General features: G+C 37.9%; 1 protein-coding gene across 3 annotated transcripts in view; it reads right to left on the bottom strand.

The window, feature by feature from the left end:
• Positions 1–35: 35 nt before the first annotated feature.
• CCDC85C (coiled-coil domain containing 85C) overlaps positions 36–21,652 on the bottom strand; it is a 174,529-nt gene continuing 152,912 nt past the window's right edge. The window contains exons 5-7 of one of the 3 annotated variants that reach the window (XM_034418450.3): positions 17,170–17,268; positions 11,169–11,267; positions 36–5,249 (exon numbers count right to left, since the gene is read on the bottom strand). In XM_034418450.3, coding sequence (XP_034274341.2) covers positions 5,160–5,249; positions 11,169–11,267; positions 17,170–17,268 — 288 coding nt within the window. In that variant the 3' untranslated portion in view covers positions 36–5,159. The remainder of the gene's footprint in view (positions 5,250–11,168; positions 11,268–17,169; positions 17,269–21,652) is intronic. The other 2 variants (XM_034418452.3, XM_034418451.3) reach the window with 2 other exon arrangements.

The raw sequence follows: 21,652 nt of genomic DNA, 5'->3' as shown, positions 1-21,652 counted from the left end.
CAACTTCTCAAAAATACAGTCATGTTACAGCTCCCTTACAAAGAATGTATTTTATTATCTTCAATGGAATGCATACACTACCACAAACCCTTAATTTTTACTAAAATATTTCAAATGAAGGTTTTACACACTTAAAAAGTCTTTAAATTTTCACCCTCCCTGCCACAAAAGCAGTGCTTCAGTAAAAGGTATAAATGTGTGCTAAAATCTAAAGACATTGCTTATATACTATACATGAGCACAGGTGCTAATTTACTTTTTCCAATCATATATAGAAAATATGGCAGGGTTGTAAGATCACAGGTTAAACAGAAATCATAATTTCATACTTATTTCCAAAAGCAGCACAAATAGACTCTTTCCCCACATTATGAAAAATATACAATTTTATCACTTTACAGTCATGCGCTTTGTTTGAAAAACAAAATCACTACTTTTTTCTTTATTCCAGTTTCTAAAAAGGTAAAAGGTCACTTTAAAACATTGTTTATTTTTAATTGCTATCTTTTGGGTAAACATTTGCCTTTTAAACAAGTTTATGTTCTTTTACCAAAAAGGGCAAAATGCATCTGGATTTTATCCAATTGCCATATGCTTTTTCCCCAAGAAAAGCAACCAATTGCTTAAAAATAGAGCAGTCCGAAGGGGCAGAACCAAATAACAGGAATTTTGTTTTGAAGTTGGTATAGACTGAGTGCTTCTACATTGTAGGAGTATAAAAAGCTTTATGAAGCAGGTAGTTAATGAACATTAAATGGGGGTGGGAAAATGAATATTATTACTCCAGCATTGTATTTCAACTTACATTTCCTTCTACATTAATATTCAGCGTGTATTTTTCCTTTTGAAATTACTCATGTTTAAGCATATCAGTCATACACTATTAAACAGCCTTCTCTAAGACAGTTGTTTTCCCTGGGGATGATAGGAACTTTTATGTAATTCATCTGAAAGGTGCAGTAGATTACGAGGTTATACTGTAAAGTAAACCATTGTCCAAGGAAAACAATTTTAGCTTATTTCAAGCTAAATATAAAATAGCAATTAAAAAGTACACAGCACTGCATCTGTAGAGTCTACAGTTTGTAATTTGCATATATTTGGAAGTACTTTGCATTTTCATCTACAAAAAAATCACTTAATACCATAGTGGAGTTAGAAATCTGGAGGATTTTGCTATTTATTCATGTTATTTGTATGGGTTTGGTTCCACAAACATGTAATTTTCATTTTAATATATTACTAAATACTGAGTACTTTTCATTTTATTTTGGCATGTTGGGTCATTCTATGCTTCACCTTGATTTTGATTTCCCTGATGTGTTCAAAGCATCTGAATGTGCTTTTGAAATACATTAAAATTCAGATTTTTTTCTTCAGCTTTTAGGTTCCTCAGTTGATTGGCATAATTCCACTAAAATAACAGATTGAGCTGTTATGCCTCTTATATACTCAAGTACATGAAGCCACTCATCATTATTATTATAATTAATCACATAGCCAACCAGCTGTTTAGACTGGATTTGGCATTTTTGCCAATCTATTGAGTATTATTTATTATTTCCTCATGTGGATTGTATCTGCACCTCATCATCATATTGGAAGCTGTTCAAGAAATGTACAACGGCAACAGAATAAAAAAACCCAACACCTAAGAGAATGTCTACTGTCCTTTTCATTTTACAGCATTCCTCTATGGAACTCAAAAGCAGCATATATGAAGTTGTCAAGACAGACTCTGGGGCAGGTACCAATCGCATATGTATTCAGACCAGATCTTGATTTGGCATAACATAATACAAATTATGAACCCAACTATTGATATATATAAGCCATGATTTATTGCTTCATGTGTGAAGCCAATTTATTCAATCAGCAAGATAAGGTTTGTTTCGGAACATGACTTTTCCTCTCGACTTAAAAATACTTTGTTTTAAAGGCCTATCCCAGCCATCATTAACCTGATTCAATAGATAGACCAATCAAACCAAAATAAATCTTAAAATACTGGAATGAACTGTCAAAGGATATAGAACAGAAGAGAAACTGATAGTTAACTAAGTAACAATAGCACTTATAACTTTTGTTAAGTTCTAATAAGCTTTTTTCATGAAATGCATGAAAAAAGCTTATAATTTAACAAAATATACCAAGTTGTCAGCAAAGTGTTCCAATAAATTATGAGATTGTTTTTGTACATGATACATACACTCAACTTGATTTCTGACAGACTTTTTTGTACTCCCATCGGCAGTAGTGAGAACACTTGAATGGCCACTATAGGGAGTAATGTTTATCTTTAAATGTTAGAAATTCAGCTGCTTTTAATTCAGCTAAATCAAAATATACATGTCCTAACTTCAATTAGTTATACACAGAGAAGAATATGTGAGGGTTGATGTCTAATGCATGAATTTCTTAAAATGAATTAACTGCAGTAATTAAAGACCTATTAAAAGGCCTTGGTGGAAAATAGAACCTAGAGCAGATACGTTGTATACATTAACTTTGTTTACTAGTGTTTGCTGCAGTAATGAGGTTAGAGCAAGGAACAATGTATTTAGCAGGCACATGCATGGGACCACAACTCACTGCACTTTTGTGGCATAGGACCACCCTTGTTTCCAAACATTTGGCTGCTTTAATTATTCCATTTCATTTCAGAAGACAATATAATTTGTATGCTGCAAACCAAACTATTGGTTGTTTGGACCCCTTCTGATCTGAAAGCTTCCTTTAATAGCCCACCCAAATTCTCTGATAACATTCACATTAATTGTAGATCCTTGAAAACTTGATTTGTTCAAATTCTAAGTTTGTATTTTAAATTACTTAACGAACAGGGAGGTTTTCACTGATACCTTTGCCCATAATGAGCAAAATGAGAAAGAGGAGGTTCCCAATTTGCTCCTTAGAGTAGCAGGTGGTTGAGATCACAAAAAACTCTCAAACTGGCTCAATATCTAGGTATAGGATGGACTTGCAAAACCAAAAAGGCAGGCTGTAATGAGAAGGAATAAACTTGATCAGATAAAATAAATCTGAATTAGGGCAGACTCTGTAATTCGAGTAATCACCTCAGACAGGAGCCTTCCTAGTTCTCACAAAGATAAAGGACGGAAGAGGAAAATCTATTCATCCTTGCAAGACTTGGTTACTGTAACCTTATAATACAATTAGTATTAGCATTCAAAATTCTGGTTTCCTAGTCTTAACTACCTTGAATGGTTGACACAGGCAAAAAAAGATCAAGAAGAAAAGAAATATAATCTTTCTGAAAGAGGGGTACTTGAGAGAGATACTGAAACTTGAGTAGTGGACTATCTAGGTGAGTTCTTAAAAAAAAATTGAAAATAAAGAGAATTCAATACAAAAAATATATACAAGTAATTGAACAATAATCAAAAGTCTATGAAACCAGATTGCCAAATGTGAAGTTGTAGCATATTGAAATTCCACATTTTTACACAAGCAGCGTTTAATTTAGAGTTTTCTCTTTGTCAAATGATATTACACAACTTGGATCCAGTGGCCACTTAGGTGTTGCACTATACAGTTTTAGGAAACTTACAATTATCAGATGAAATGAGATTGGGGGAAAAATGATTACAGTTCAAATTAGGGAAGATTGGTTTGGTTGATCAGCAGCAGCAGCAACAGGAATTCTCATGACAACCACTTCCTTAAAATGATTCTTCTTCTATATCTTCTCCAAATATTGTAACCACTTCTGTATTCCCCCATTTATTTCTAAGATATCATGTCAATATTATTTTACATAAGAGATCATGATTTTTAAAAAAATTTAATATATTAAAAAGACAAGTCCAAAAGAGACATTGCAGGAACTGTTTCGCGTATTATATTTTTCTAATGTGGAGTTAAGGTCAAAATAAGCAAAATCACAACAGTGGAATGATCCTCTCATATATACCGGAGGTTAATGCAATGGAATGAAGGACTTGTGCATCTTTAGCAACAATGTGAAGATTTGCAGAGCATTCATTCAGTCATATGCTTGCTCTGCCTACTGCCTTCTCAGGGAGTATCTTATCTAAGAACTGGCCAAAATCTGTAATTGGTATTGACAAGGCTCATGTGCTTCTAGTAACTGGGTAGAAAAATGGTCGATGCCAGGTATAGATTTTGGCCAGCTCTTAAATCAAACACTCCCCGTGAGCTCACCTCCCTTTTTCCTCTTCACTGCTCATTTACTTATTTCTGTGAGGCCTATTTGCATCCTTTCCCAGAAAGACAGGGAGGAAGATGCTCGTTTCTTTCTACACTTCCTCCAACGAGAGGTAAGCAGGCAGGAGCAGCAAAGAAGCAGAGAACATTTAAGGTGCGGGACAAATGATGCTGAGCAAATAGCTCAGGTCTGAGATCTGCTACCACTACAGTATCACCCAAACTCTTTTCACTCAAAACTGGTGAGCCACCTAGTTAAAGGCAGCCTAACAATTACACATTATGGCTGGTCAGATTCTTGACAATCTAGAATATGTTGCTAGAATATTCAAAGTATAGTCAGATTAAAAGTTGCTTGCACTTCAGATTTGTCCTTCAAAAATAAAATCTAACTCTACGATCTCTGACAAAACGTCTCTCAACCAACTTGAACAATGACTAATTTAGGTCCTCGTGAATTCCTTGGTATTTTCTAAAATCATACAACCGAGAAGCCTTTCTCAGACAAGTGCCCTACAGCTGCAACTCCAATAATTTCTAGTCATCATGCCGGGATTGGTGGGAGTTGCTGCCAAATTGGGGAAGACTGCTTTGGGCAGCCACTACTGCCATGCAATTCCATGAGTAGTCTAAAATAAGGCAGTGGAACTGCTCAGAGTTCTTTTTTTTAATATATATATATATATTCTACCTAGAAATCAATGGGAATCAAGAATGTATATATGACCATACAGGAAAGTGGGGATTTCATTACAATACAAATGACAGAGATTGGCCACGAGAGGGTAGTCATTAACCCATGTATCATTGTTCTGGATCAGGACAGCCCGCAAGCTAGGCCTTTAGCTGCCTTATTTACACTATGGACACAGTTAAAGGAAATGGGAGGAAGGGATAATGCTGGCAGCCAGAAGCAAGGAAGTTCCTTTGCCTCAGATTCTTTTCATTTCCAGTCTTGCAGCCTGAGGTGCTTATAAAGGACCCTTGAACTGGTTTCCTGAAAGATGTTGCCTGATTGATGGTTTGGAGCTTGCTGCATCACCTAGTTTTCGCCAGACAACCTAAGGAACAAGAAAAAAGTACAATTTGTAAACAGGAACCAAGTTTTCCATAAACAGAACTGCCGGAAAACCTGAAGCTATTGAGGTCTGGTAATGCCTGGTTGTTACACTAGGAGGCATCCAGGTCCTAACATAATTTTAGTCTTCAGGGTTTTTTTAAATAGTAATTTTATTGAACATTACTATTAAAAATGAACTAATACTAAAAAAAAAAATAAAAAGTAAAAATAGAAAGCACAAAAAAGAAAAAAGACTATAATAAAGAGAGTGAGAAAGAAATATACAGAGAAATGACCTCTTATAACAATTATAAACAATTTTCAGTGTAATTTAACCTCCTCTGTTAAAAACAAGAAATTATTTTCCCATATGCCATCCCTTATCTATAAAGAAATCTTTAAAGCCTTGTTTTTCAATCCTAGTCAGCAAAATTCACCAAAGGTTACCAGATATAACCTTTTTATCTAGTTTACCTATTTTAAACTTGATCAAATAAAACAATTTCATATTCATGTATTTTACTTTTACAACCTTGACTTCTGTATAGTCCTTCCCTTTAGTTTAGTAACAGCATTTTTCCATGGGAATGATATTTATAATAAGTTTCAAATTCGTCCCGAGTTCCTGATCTAACTCTTTAGTTTTAAGTGCTCATCTTGGTAAAGTGTCCTAGCATTAGATGTGTCTCAGTAAACCAGGGACTAAATTAGGCAAAATTGTTCTGGCACTTCATCAGGAAATTAATCTAAGTTGAATTTAGTGTTAGGACAGCTTCTAGTAAAATTACAAAGATAATGTTCCACATCCATTATTAATACCAAAAATTGGTGGCAAAACATTTCATGTATCTCTGATATTTAGTTATCTTGCATTTTAAATCCCTGAATGGTTAAAAGACAGAAGTGCAGCTTTATGGTCAAATCCAAGGCTTTGTGGTGGTGGTTTGAAAAACCTGTGTAGCAATTCCTCCCCAGGAGAAAGTTTTGATTCTGGCCAGGAAAAAAAGATGATCATTTGGGAGGCTGCATTATTATTAAGTGTCCTGACCAGGCAGAAGCTTCCAACTACTTTTTTTATTATGCAGAGTACTATTGTCAAAGTGTCCTTCAAGTTGGAAAACTCAGGATCACAAATGTCTGTATAAATGCCATTCTTGGGAACTGGGAAGCAATCAAGCACTGAGGCTGACTCCTCCAGCAATCATCCAAAATAGGTGCAGGGCAAATCTGACATTCTATAGCAAACATCCAGCCCAACAATGTGTTGCAAATCCTGATTCCGCAAGTAGTTAACCCCTCTCCCCCCCTTTAACTTTTGTTGATTCCTTGAAAAGCAAAAGTGGTAAAGGCCTTAACTGAGCCTCATCTGCATCAGGATATGCCAATGCAACAACCAGCAACTGCCTGTTCCATTAGGAAGCATTCCACTCTCAGCACCATGCTTTCATGTCAGTGGTGGGTTTCAAATTTTTTTATTACCGGTTCTGTGGGCGTCGCTTGGTGGGTGTGGCATGGCTTGGTGGGTGTGGCAGGGGAAGGATACTGTAAAATCTCCATTCCCTCCCCAATCCAGGGGAAGTTTATTGCAAAATCCCAATTTCTTCCCGATCAGCTGGGACTCAGGAGGCAGAGAATAGATGGGGGCAGGGCCAGTCAGAATTTTTATTACCGGTTCTCCAAACTACTCAAAATTTTCGCTACCAGTTCTCCAGAACTGGTCAGAACCTGCTGAAACCCACCTCTGATCCCATTGCTATCTGAAACTCCCAACCAGACTGGCTGACTTCCTTTCCTTGATGCATAAACTTTGGGACTGCTCTTGGGCTGCATTTATCATACTCTGCCGTGAACTGCCACAGACTAGACTTCCCTATTTAGCATTACTAGTGTGTGCAAGCAATTGCACATTCCAAGGCTGTGACTGCCGAAGCCTGTAAACATTTGGAAACTTGAAAGTAAAATAGTTCACAATCCAACTCCGAGTATGAGTTCAACCTGAAACAGGGCAAGTACAGCATCATCAAAACCTTTGGAGGTCCTCACAGAAGCTAGTAGTTAGGAAAGCATTTCCATAGTATGCATGCATAATTTTTTTGTACTCCCCCCTGAAATCTAGCATTTGGATTATTTTATTTGGGTGTTTGTACAGGTATTCTTATAAACCAGCAGTTGTCCCTGAAACATAGGTTGGGAACTATGTGGTTCAAAGCTCACATGTGGGGAATTTAAACATCCCTAGGCTCCAGACACATCCGGCTAGACAATGTTCCTATGCTCAGTAAATCCATTCCAAAAGACAACAATAAACAAGGAAATGTCAGCCGCATTCCTGCCAAATAGTTGGTTGTTACAACTTTCAAATAACATATTTGTTTTAAAGAAGTTGAGCAAAGGAAACTTGTTACGGTGTGGCACATTCCATCCATTTGAACTGATAGTTTTGGTGGTTGTGTAAGTAAGGTATTCTGCAGTTCTTCATATCCTTAAGGGGATTAAATACAGTACTTGCAAGAGCTAATAGTGTGCACTGCTCTTGAAAATTGCTTTGGTTTAACGGAGGGCTCTCCAAGAACTTTTTTCAGGACAGTCTTGGAATATATTTAGCTCTGTGAAGCAAGGAATAAGCAGCATTTCTTTTACACAGCATGTGTGAAGAAAAGCATAGTTTTGTGTGCATGGTTTTTGCTCCTGGTTCTGTGCCATGACACTGACATTCCACAAAGTTACAGTATTCACATCCTACAAGTGTTAGTCATTTCCCTCTCAACAATGTTTTGTTTTCTTTAATTCCAGTAGGACAGGACAGGTCTCAAGAATAATGGTTTCTATGGGTGATCACCAGCATTGTGTGCTTACGCCATTTGAATTTTCTGAAAAGCAGACCCACAATATAGTAGTTGACGGGAATGGGTACAATCTAAAGAACTTACATTAAATCTTGCCCAGACTTCCTCAGGGCTGGACAGCATGAGACTTATTTCCAAATCAAGAGGCACAGAACTGAGCAGATTGCTACAATCCTATGCACTTCACCTAGGAATCAGTTGCAGATGATGATGATGATGATGATGATGATGATGATGATGATTATTACTACTACTACTACTACTATTACTACTACTACTACTACTACTACTACAGCTAGGCCTGAAATTGTACCCATCACTTTAAAAAGGTGTGTTTGTCTTTTAAAACACACCACTTTGCCCTTTTCTTAATAGTAAAAGGACCACTTTTACATTTCACAAGAAATTTGATATGTTTGATTTTGGAAGCATTAAGGATTTCTTTGGATTACTGTGCAAAATTTTAGCCTATACAAGTACTGCTTGGTATACAACCACAATAGGCACCAGAAAATGTATTGTTAAGTGGCACAGGCATTAGACTGCCATGGTTATAAATATGAAGATTGGTTATAAGTTGCCTTTTTCAGTGCTATTGTAACTTTGGATGGTCGCTAAACAAATGATTGTAAGTGGAAGACTACTATAGAGCACCTGCACACCCTTATCCACTCTGGATGGGAACACTGAGGTATGCACCCTTTCAGTAAAAGTGTTGGTCCTATGCATGTCTTCTTGTATAAATAGCCTAAAATAAATTTCTCCTTATTTCTAGGTTGAATCTCTCCTTGGTCAGTTTCCATCCATTATTCCAAGTTCTGACTTCAGGTGTCTTGGAAAATAGCTTGACCCCCTCCTCTCTGTGGCAGCCCCTCAAATACTGGAACATTGCTATCATGTCTCCCCTGGTCCTTCTCTTCGCTAGACTAGCCATGCCCAGGTACATTGCAGGAATGTGGGGCAAGTCCAAAGAGACAAGGATTGGGCCCGTTGTCTCTTCTCTTCATCCCCTGCTTACACAGTGAGATGTCTGATGTAGGCTCTCCTAAACACTAATTACAACAGCCATCCATACCCACATTCACACCAGCATCACAAAGTCTATTGATGCTACCTATTTGGATGCTAGGAAACAAAGCAGAGGCACAGGAAAAATAACAAAACAGCACAGGCAAAACACTGGATGAATCATGGTAAAAGTGCATTTTGAAACCTGTCAGCCAATCTGTTTGGGTGTAAGCCATTTCTTTTACAGAAAGTAACAAACAGTGGAGAATGTGACACTCTACTCTCTCAGAGATCATTTGTTTTACTACCCATTTACCGGTACTTTGTGTGATTAGTGTCATGGTCCTGTTTCATGGTTTTTGTTTAGTACCTTAATATGTTTTTTTGGGAGATGGAGACAGATGGTTTGGACAGAGTAATACACAAGAAGGGCGAAATAACATTGGTGTTTCTTCCTCCGTGTCTTTAAATTCTCCTATCTTTTCTTATGCTACTGATTTTTATTCTCTTTCTCATATACTCTCATCTTTTACCTTTACCTTTACCTTTTTCTTTTTCTGCTTATTTGTTTATGCTTCCTTACTCTGAGGCTGTTTCCAGTCAGTTTTGATTAGGAGGGAGAGGTCCAATTCTCAGCCCCTAGTTTTCCGTAGGGATAGGTGCTCTCTCAGCTCCCGTTTAACATCTACATGAAACTGCTGGGTGAGATGATCTGTCATCATTGGAGTGAGATGTCATCAGTATACTAATGATACTCTGTTGTACATTGTTGTTAAGGGATGCTACAACTGCCTTTTTGCAGTGCCTGAAAACTCTTGAGATTTGGATGGGGAGCAACAGACTAAAACTGAACCCTGGCAAGATGGAGTGGCCTTTGAGTTCAGAGCTCCTTAGTTCTTGGAGAATGACTATTGTTGGTCATGGAGAGGGTTGCATTGTCCTAGGTAGACCCAGTGTGTAATCTGGGGATTATTCTGGACTCATAACTCTTAACAGGTGGCAGTCATGGCCAGGAGAGCCTTGCACAATTTCAAGTTGTGTGACAGTTAACCCATTCCTGGATCTCCTCACAGTCATGTCCTAACAACCTCCTGTTTGGATTACTGTAATGCACTCTACATGGGGCTGCTCTTGAAAATTATCTGGAAGCTTCAGTTGATTCAAAATGCAGCACAGTTCTACACAAATCAAGATCTGAATATGTATCATCTCTTTTGCAGGAGCTGCATTGGTTACTAATCTTCTTCCAAGTACAGTTCAAAATATTGGGTTATCACTTTTAAAGCCCTACATGGCTTGGGGCCCAGTTATTGAAGGACTGTCTCACCCCAGTTACCCAGCCCACCAGAGCAGCAAGGCAAGGTATGCTGAGGGTCTCGTCTTGTAGGATCAGTAAAGGGGCCTTCTCTGTGATGGCTCCCTCCTTTTGGAATAAGATAAGATTGGCCCCTACCTTGTTACTTTTTCTGGAAGACCCTAAAGATGTGGTTTGGCAGCGGCCCTAGGAATTCCATGGTAGATACAGAGCCAATCAAGTAGCTGGGGTGACTGTGTGGTCACCACCATTGGGGCAGGTGAGGGTTTTTACGCTGTGATATTTTAATGTTGTAAGCTGCCCAGAGTCATTGTGTGTCAGTTGGGCAATCATATAAATTTGTCTAACAAATAAAATGGTGACAAAGGTCTTAGAAACTGTATCATTTAGTATCCTTTTTAACAGATAAAAACAATACAGACTTCAGTCCCATGCAATTGGGTTCCTTGTGTTGACCAGGAAATTTAGCAGTTTTTCTCCAACACAACTAGAAGGCACATATTTGGAGAAGGCTGGTGTACAACCTTACTTGAAAATTAGTACCACTGAACTTAATAGGATTTCCTTGATTAGATATATCTAGGATGCATTGTCACTTGCTTTGTAACCTGTTTTTTCTTCAGATTGTGAAGACAACAATTAAATAAGTCTGCACAGACAGAACAGATCCTACAAGATATTGAACAACATCAACAACACAACTAGAAGCGAACAACTAACATATGAAAGACTGTGAAAATGGATTCATTACATTGCACATTTCACGAACAATTGCTTTCTCCTTTTCACTCAGGTCTTCTTCATAGTTTTCTTGTATCTGCCTGTCCAAATTCTCATGGACTTCAAGGACCTATAGACAAGCACAATGGAGATGAAATTATAAAATATATCACATCGTGATTCATTAGAGCCAAAACAGAACAAAATCTCACAACACACACAGAAAGAGAAAGAGAGAAAGGAAGAGAAGAGATAACGACCAAAAAGATTAGAATGCACCAATAAAATATGATCAAAGTCTTTCATGTAACTCTAAACTTAAATTAGTGATTGACAAGGTAGGAAATCCAAGAAAGTTTGTAACTGATATTTAACGTTAGATAAACATGTACACATTAGGCACATTTTACTGGATTCTACTGATATTGCTAAGACATTATGTACATCCCAACACTGAAAAAAAAAAAATACAACACACAAGATTTCAAGATGTGCTGATAATGAATTAGGTAGACCAGTGATTTAACTCAGTTCCTATATTGCTCCTGCTGAAAATTATTTCAATGAATAAAGTTCTTTATCACTGTATAAAGATTTGGAAAATACTAAGAGTGGGGTTCATTCATGGAAAAGCTAAGGCTTGGTAGTAAAGCCCATACATTTACTACAATCTTTTCTCAGGAGACATTTGTGAATTCAGGAGAGTTGCTGTCAGTCAATACAGCACAGCCTTCTTTAACCTGGCCACTCATTTGTATTGGGATCAGAACATCTACAATTTTCAACTAGCTTCAAGACATCTGGAAAGAAGATTGGAAAAGGCCAATGTAAATAGTGCTAAGCTAGGTAGAAAAAAAAAGTTTTCTATGTTTTCACACTCAAATCATTTTCTCAGGATTTTAATCACTACTGAATGGAAACTTTTACTAGTTTGATGATAACCTCATAGTCTTTGACTAGCTGAGATACTAACTATACCTCTCCGAAGGAAAGGAGAGAGATAATATTCATCAATTTCCCCTGAAGTCTGATTATTCCTTAAGTTCCCACAGTAATAGATGCAAAGGGGATTGCATGAGAAGGATGCTGATGGAAGATAACCAGTCAAGTGCTTGTTCTTGCCAGCAGAAACAAGCTGGGTGCTACATTAAAGGAATAAACATGTTTCTGCAATCTTTGTTATACCAATCCTATTACTGTATTATAAATTAATTCACTAGATTTTTTTAAAATTGTTATTGAAGAATTTTACAAAATAGTAAAAGTTATACAAATTTGAGAAAAAGAGAAAAGAGTAAAAAAAATGTGTGCAAAGAAGAGGAAAAGGAAAAAGAACTGCTTTATAGCAGTTACAAATACATTTATCATCTATTTTCCATCTTTAGGGTTACATCATAGAACAGAACAGAACAGAACAGAACAGAACAGAACAGAACAGAAGAGTTGGAAGGGACCTTGGAGGTTTTCTAGTCCGACCCCCTGCCTAGGAAGGAAAGCCTACACCACTTCAAACAAATAGTTATCTAATCTCTTCTTTAAAACTTCCAGTGTTGGAGCATTTACAACTTCTGGAGACAAGTTGTTCCACTTATTAATTGTTCTAACTGTGGGGAAATTTCTCCTTAGTTCTAAGTTGCTTCTCTCCTTGATTAGTTTTCATCATTCCCTTTTTGTCATATTTACCCTTTCTAATCATCAAATTCATAAATCACCAGGTCATTTTTTCTATTTTCAGTAAAAAAAAAATCCATAAAGGGTTCCCAGTCAAACATATTTAGGATTACAAAAAAACATTTCTGCAAATTCTGTCATTTTCACTAACCATTCCCCTCTTGTAGGTATTTCCAAATCTTTCTGTTTTTGTGCATATTTCTGCATATTGTCCAAAACTCACAACCCCCAAAAAAATCTTGTTTGAATTTAATTGTTACAATCTTTTATAGCACTATATGCATTTGGACCTAGCTTTTTTTACAAACCACCATGTGTGATAAAAATCACCCTTTGTGCCTTTCACATTTCCAACATAAATTTGAAGTATCTTTATACATACTTGATCATTTTTCTCATGTCGTGTACCAACAATAAATCATTTTGTAAAAGTTCTCTTTTAAGTTATAAAATAAAATAAAATTCAATCCTTTCTACCACATCTTCCATTGTGTGTGTACACGCACACATACACACACGTGTGTGTGTGTGTGTGTGTACTATTCCATCTTATATAATTCAATTCCAGTTGTCTTTTTGTCTAAGTTAAAACCTTTCTATTAAAAACCTATTTACTAAATGTTGAAGATAAATAGTAAGATATAGTTTTGCCTTGTGTTCCGGTTATGAATGTAATGTTTGATCAATCATTGTTAGAAAAAGCATGGTAGGCTAGGTGGACATTTAGTATGGTTTTGTCAATGACTGTAGCGGTAACATTTGTACTCAAGGAAAGGCTACTTTACTAATCTCCATATGTCCTCAGGTATGCTATTCCAGGATCTACTGAAAAAATGAATTCCTATTTTTTAACACTTGTACTTATTTTAACACTTGTGCTCTTTTTCTTTCTCTCTCTTGTGGGTTTTATTTTTGGAGGTGCCCACCTGAGAGAGTGGCTATATAAATAAAATAAATAACTAAATGCCCACACAAATAATAAAGATATGGAAAAGAAATGTGTTACAGTAAAATGATACAAAGGAAAATTTTAAAAAGTTCCCTTGGCCTTGCTCAGAGAATGATGGAATGAGGGTGTCTTCCCTGCCGCCTTGAAGGAGACGGTGGTGAGGCCTCTCCTCAAGAAGCCTTCCCTGGACCCGGCAGTATTGGCTAATTATCGCCCAGTCTCCAACCTTCGCTTTGTGGTGAAGGTTGTTGAGAGTGTGGTTGCGCGACAGCTTCCCCATCCCATTCCCCAGGATGAAATGACGTATCTGGATCCGTTCCAGTTGGGTTTCAGGCCTGGGTACAGCACGGAAACGGCATTGGTCGCGTTGGTTGATGATCTCTGGAGGGCTCGGGACAGGGGTTGCTCCTCTGTCCTGGTCCTGTTAGATCTCTCAGCGGCTTTTGATACCATCGACCATGGTATCATGCTGCACCGGTTGGAAGAGTTGGGGGTGGGAGGCACCGTATTACGGTGGTTCTCCTCCTTTCTCTCCGACCAGTCGCAGTCTGTGTTGACAGGGGTGCAGAGATCGACCCCGAGGCCCCTTATATGTGGGGTGCCACAGGGATTGGTCCTCTCACCCCTTTTGTTCAACATTTATGTTAAGCCGCTGGGCGAGATCATCCGTGGTTTCAGGGTGAAGTACCACCAGTACGCTGATGACACCCAGCTGTACATCTCCACCCCGGACCACCCCAATGATGCCCTTGAAGTGATGTCCCTGTGCCTGGAGGCCGTACGGATCTGGATGGGGAGAAACAGGCTCAGGCTCAACCCATCCAAGACCGAGTGGCTGTGGTTTCTGACGTCCCGATATAGTCAGCTGGTGCCATTGCTGACTATTGGGGGCGAATCATTGTCCCCCACGGAAAGGGCTTGCAACTTGGGTGTCCTCCTGGATTCACGGCTGTCTTTAGAAGAGCACTTGACACCCGTGACCGGGAGGATTTTTCATCAGGTTCGCCTGATTCGCCAGTTGCGTCCCTTTCTAGATCGGGACTCCCTACGCACAGTCACTCATGCCCTTGTCACCTCTCGTCTGGACTATTGTAATGCTCTCTACATGGGGCTCCCCTTGAGGAGCACTCGGAGGCTCCAACTGGTGCAGAGTGCAGCCGCATGGGTGGGTATGGTAGCGAAGTGGCGTTCCCATGTGACCCCCCTCCTGTGCGAGCTGCACTGGCTACCAGTGGTCTTCCGGGTGCGCTTCAAGGTTTTGGTTATCACCTTTAGAGCGCTCCATGGCTTAGGACCTCCTGCTACCACCAAATAGCTTCCCACCGGCTAGTACGCTCCCATAGAGAGGGGCTCCTCCGGGTGCCGTCGGCCAAACAATGTTGACTGGCGGCCCCCAAGGGGAGAGCCTTCTCTGTGGGGGCACCTACGATCTGGAACGAGCTCCCCCCGGAGATACGGAAGATCCCGGATCTGCGCACCTTCCATCGCGCGCTCAAGATTTTATTATTTCATGAAGCTGGCTTGGCCTAAATCTTTTCCCCTGTTAAATGTAAATTTTAATTTGTTTTTTAAATTATTGGGTATTTTAATTTGTCTCAGCCAAATTATTTAATTTGTTTTTATTCTATTTTAAATTTTTGTATTTATGTGTTTTATTCTGTGGCTGTTCACCGCCCTGAGTCCTTCGGGAGTAGGGCGGTATACAAATCCAATAAAAACAAAAACAAAACAAAAACAAGATAAAACCCATAAGCCCAGCGGGTTCACAGCCCTGTCCTAAAACCCAGGCTCTGCTGAGGATCCACTTCTGAGAAAGTGCCCATTTTGTGATTCTAACTTGTCATTGAAAACATATTGCTTATATTTACTTATCAATGATCAGAAACATTTCTCTAGAAAGCATTGGTTCACAGAATCACCCTTCTTTCCTCCAGGTGACTGGCCTTGAAATATGTCTTATAGATGAATACTGTAACATATATGGGAATTAGAAAGTAGAGAACCTCCTACAAGACAATGGAAAACATGCTGTTGCTTTTGAAAAAGCCAAAGACCTAAAAATGTTATCTACAGAGGCAAACTAGACCTTCTTGCCCTGACAAGTACCTTCCACAATAGCACTACATCATCTTATGTAATCAGGAAAGGAAAGGACACTGCATATTTCTTTCTTTCTTTCTTGGGATATTAGTGGGGCACGAAATTGGAGCCAGGAATTTTTGCTGGTAGCACGTACTAGTTAGCATCTGACATTTCAATAGTTCCCCATTCACAGGTTTGACTGAAGATTGTGCTCCTCTGGTGAACATTTGGAGTTTAAAGAGCTTTTTTTAAAAAAACATTTTTAGTTTTGTCACTGAATTGATGATAGGATACTTTGTTTTTATAATTCTATGTAAGTACCCCAGAATCTATTGGATTGGGGCAAGATATAAATTCTATAACAAATGAATACATTCTGGTTGCAAAAATGAGGATAATATTGCAATCAATTTTGATTCAAATCCACGTAACGATGTGTGTAAAATATACTTTCCAAAATTGCACGCCATTTTTCCATGATATAACTGCATGTTGATTGCTTAGAATCAGACTAGTACTGCATTTCCTTTTTCCTGCTTATTTTTAAATCCTCAATTACAAAACTGGGTCATTTGCTTACTTAGCTTAACCTACTTTAGAAACCGTATAACTCACTAGCTTAACTGACATTACGATCATTGTTTGCATGGTTTAAACTAATTCAATCTGTTGCTTTCCTTTTTTTTGATGGGGAAGGATACAAGGAAAACAAAAGGGATTTACTGACAAATAAAACTAGATCTTAAATGAAAAGGAAATAATTAATTATTGATCCAAGTGGGTGCAGACTGTGCTGTTAACTCATTTGGCCTCCATATGTCTGCCATATACTCAATTGTGTAGACAATCAAAGCTCAGTCAGAAATGGCACACTGGCAACCAACTACTGACTGCTCTCGGAGAATAAATGAACCAAGCAAATTGAGATGGTTTGATTAATAGTTGCTGGTTATCCAATCTGAGAAAGTCTGCTGTGTTTTATTACCAGCTCAAAAGTCTTTCTTCATATCTCATTTAATAGAAATACAAAGCTCTGCAGTAGCACTTTTGCTTCTTTTTCTGTCATATCCTGTTGCACTGTATTGCCATTATTTATAATATGAATGACAGCACATTTTGGGGCAAAAACTTTTAAGAGATGGAATACTGTTAGATTTCCCCACTCTACGTTTCAGTACTTTCTTCCACTCTGATGTCCTTCAGGTTCCAACAATCTAGAGGACATTAAGTGTCAAAAGCTGGCAAAGGATATCAGTGGCTTTTGAAGAAACTATCCTTTGTGCTAGAATGGAAAATACGACTTATTGCGCTCACAAATATATATACATACCTTCATAGCATGTACCACTGCTTCAGGTTTCTGGCTTAGAGGAATATACCCAACTTGAGGAGTAGCAACAGCAAAATCAGGAGTCATGCGAAAGGGACCCTGTCAAAATATCAAAAAAATAAATAAAATCCTTATAATATATAACTTTTTAATCTCTACTTTTAAGCTCTTCTGTAGTCACATACCCCTAACAAATCAAAAAAATCAGTGTGATTTGTTGCTATTTTGGATAAAACTCCTGAAAATACTGTGAACAGCCAAGAAAATAAACAAGGGGATCATCAAACAAGTCAACACAAAGTTCTCACTCAAGGCACAAATGATCAGGTCCAATTATGGCAAATACTATACTTCAGTCACATTGTGTAAAGACCCAGCTCTCACCATCACCATTAGCCACCATTTCACACTTCCTGCTACTTTGGCCTAGGGTGATATTTCCACTACAATTGATTCCCATGATTGCTAATGCTAAGGTTTCAAATGCTGGCTTGTTCTGGAATGTGAAGGTACTGTTCCCCAAGTTTTTGTATAATGAACTGCAGCTTCTTGAAATCAAAAGATTTGAGTCTTTTCATAAACCCAAACAGGAGATGAATAGTGTTTCTGAATTACTTTAAAATGTGATGTGATGCTAAGTCCAGGGCTATATTAGTTTACATGTCCAAATGTCTGACTACTATTGGTTTCCCTAAAGCCAGAAAATTGAGTTTCTGCTTTGAGGTTATCACTAACTTAAATCTAAAAATCTATGAAAAAGACAACAGAGAAAATAGCAAAAGCTTTTAAAACCAAAAATAGTGATTTACTTCTTGTGGAACCCAAAGGCAAGGCAATGTTTTAACAAAGTTATTGACCAATTAAGGCTTTGCAAAGTTTCAGATTTGATTATAAAAATATTCTTTGACATGTATGGGAACACAAATGAAAACATCCATTGGCAACTCATTAAAGAGCAGCTGCACAAAGTTTGAAAGTTTATTAGATTTCTATACCGCCCTTCTCCCAGGGGACTCAGGGCGGTGTACAACCATATTAAAACACATAAATTTATAAAATTTAAAACCAATTAACAACCCTAGAAACAGTCACAGCCATCTTAATATATAGTACTGATGATGCTTCAAGAAGTACAACTGCACCGGTTTTTATTTAGAGAAGCGTATCTTAACCTTGGCAATTGTTAAGATGTCTGGACTTCCTGAGCATGGGGAATCCTAAAGTTAACAAGGTTGACAACTGATTTAGACAATCCCTTCATAAACATCTTGATCTGGAACAAAATATTGTGACTCAACGACAGCAAATGAAAACTATATATGTCACTACCATTGTTTAAACATTTAAAAGTACTGCAGTAGCATAAAGTATTGCTGGATGCATGAAATTCTAGAGCAGTGTTTCTCAACTTTACTAACTTTAAGACATTTGGCTTTGATACTCAGAATACCCATGCTGGCTCTAGAATTCTGGGAGATGAAATCAACACATTTTAAAGTTGCCAAGGTTGAGAAACACTGTTTTAGAGTAACATTATGAGGTATGACATAATGAGAGGAAGCATGATGTTTAAGACACACTTGATAGTAGCGTAATGAATTATAAACATATCTCATTGCACAGCCATTTGCCTAATTTAGATATCGAACTAATGCAGTGGTAGGATTCTGCCGGTTCAGCCGAACTGTTTGTTAAATTGTTGGCTCGCTCCGCCCCTTGCCCCGCCCCTCCGCACCACTGAGCGAGGGGTGGGCGAGCCAGCAATTTAACAAACGGTTCAGTGTTTTTTTATAATTTTATTGGCCTCGCAGCTGTTCAAAGCCCCTCGCGGGGCTTCAAAGGGCCGCCCTAGAGCTGATCAGTGTTAAAAGAAAACAAATGAGTAGACAGACGCCTGCAAAAATAAATGGGTAGACCCAGTGGTGGGATTCTACTTCAGTAGAACCGGTTGTTAAGTAGTTAAGCCAGTGGTTGCCAAAGTGGGTGGTACCGCCCCCTGGGGGGCAGTGGAATGCCTTAGGGGCGGTAAGAGGCAAGGGGGGCAGCAGGGGGGCTGTGGCAAGGAGGGTGGCCCCCACCCTGTGGCCTGTGCCTCATAGCACTTACCTCCTTGCAAGCAAACAGCAAGAAAAAACAGCCCCTTCAGCTTCAGCATCGGTTAATTAGCACAAGTTAATTAGATCAGCCTCCCGACTCTCAGCTGATTTGCTCTCAGCTGTTTTGCCAGGGCTCTGTTGCTATTCGCAAAGAGTGCTGGAGCAGATTTTTTCCCCCTAGCTATGCTGAAAAAGCAAAACTGAAAGTAAAGCAGGGTCTTTGATGCAACATGACAAAATGAGGCAGAGAGAGATTTCTTTTTCTTTTTCCTCACCAAAAAAGGTAGGTGCAAAACTGCAAACAATGGGAAATTTAGGGCAACAGACAGATCAAGATTTTAAAACACAAAAGAAAAAAAGCTCTATTTAACTAGGGAATTGTAATAATTGAGATACTATTAATTGTATATTGTGTTGAAAGCAGAAATGGTTAAGTTGTGGTTTGGAGGAATATATGGGGGAAATTATTTGGTTTATTATTATTGGTAAATATAATTAATTGATTTGTAAGAAATTGGATTGCATGGAAATAATTGGAATATTCATGTTCATATTGATTAATATATAAAAAAGATAGTTATATAACTAATTGATTTATATTAAAATGTTGAATTTGTATTAAACAACTGTAATATTATATAATTAACCAATGTGAGGATGGATATAAAAATAGATGACAATGGGAAGGGGTATAATATAGAATAGAAGGGAAAAATTGAATTTGATTAAGATTAGAGATGAGGATGAAAGGTAATATTGGTTTTTTTAAAAAATAGATGAGGAATAAATATGGCAAAAAGGAAATATAGAAATTGTAAATTTAATTGAAATGACTAAACACTGTTTAAATTTGTGAACCGGCCAAATACTCTGTTCAAAGAAAATACATTGTATGTTTGTATGTGTGTTTCTAATTATTGTTATTTATTCATATTTGTTCTCTTTTATTCTTTAAAGTTTAACAATTCATTCTTTATCTTAATATCTTTATATTTGTTTGGGGTTGGCTTTCTTCCCTTTCATCTTTTTTATTGTACAGCAATCTTTCTCCTCAAACCTATCACCTCTCTCTTTTCTTTCCTTCTTACTTTCTCTTCCCCCCTTCTTCTCCTTCCTCCTTCCTCTTCTTTTCTCCTTCTCCTCCTCTCTTCCTCCCACTCTTACCCTCACTCCTACTCTAATTTCCCTTCCCTTCCTTCCTCCCTCTCTATTGCTGTATCCTTTTGTGCATATGGACTACTCAGAGGGCTGAAAAAGTTATTTTTGACTGGTCCTCGCACTTTTGACCAGTCCTGGAACTTACGACTGTCCTCACATTTTACGTTCTTGCTCTATCTTGTCACCATGATGAAGAGAAGCAGTTGTGAAATGAGTGACACGGTTGTTAAGAATGCCGCAATGGGCATAAATGTGAAGATGGTCATAAGTGTGAGGACCAGTCAGAAATGACTTTTTTCAGCCCTCTGAGTAGTCCCTATGCAGATAGCCACGCCTATCCGGTCACATGACCAGCTAGCCACGCCCACCTGGTCACATGACCAGCTAGCCACGCCCACCCAGTCACATGACCAGCTAGCCACGCCCACCCAGTCACATGGCCACCAAGCCACACCCCCAACTAAGCCACAGCCACAGAACTGGTTGTTAAAAAAATTGAATCCCACCACTGAACTAATGTATCCATCACCTTAATCCTAGGTTGTTTTGGGTTTTTTTAATTCATTGTATATATATACAGGATTTCACAACTGGGCATGAGTTACACATAATTCATTTTGCAATAGTACTTTATAATAACTCTTAAATACACTACAATTCTAACTACAGAATACTTGTATTCCTTGTAATAGTGATCTTTTTTCCAACTTATGAAAACCACTGTTTTTCTTAACATGTTTGTGAAATGAACAGCAGCTTGTGGATGACTTAAACCATTTTTCCTCACCACCTTTTCATGTATGCACACACACATATATGCACATGTGTACCAGTGGTGGGTTTCAATTTTTTTTACTAACGGTTCTGTGGGTGTGGCTTGGTGGGCATGGCTTGGGCATGGCAAGGAAAGGATACTGTAAAATCTCCAATCTCAAATCTGGGTCCCTAAATTTTAAAGCAAGGAGAAATCATTTCGTTTATTTACCTATTTTATTTGTTAAATTGTATTCTACCTTTCAGAACTGGAAAATTTCCCCAAGATAACTTACAACACATTAAATACGGATTAATTAAACAACAAAAAAATACAGTAAAACTATTATTAAAAATCAGGGTGGATTTGATTTAAATCGAGTTGATTTAAATCACAATTTAAATCATGATTTAAATCACTAGTAAAAAGGCTTGATTTAAATCAACTCGATTTAAATCATAATTTTTAATGAGCA

This window comes from Pantherophis guttatus, chromosome 1, assembly GCF_059756535.1.
Source record: "Pantherophis guttatus breed Tessera chromosome 1, ASM5975653v1, whole genome shotgun sequence".
NCBI lineage: Eukaryota > Metazoa > Chordata > Lepidosauria > Squamata > Colubridae > Pantherophis > Pantherophis guttatus.
Note: the sequence above shows the minus strand (reverse complement) of the source record. Positions and strands in the feature narration are given on the sequence as shown.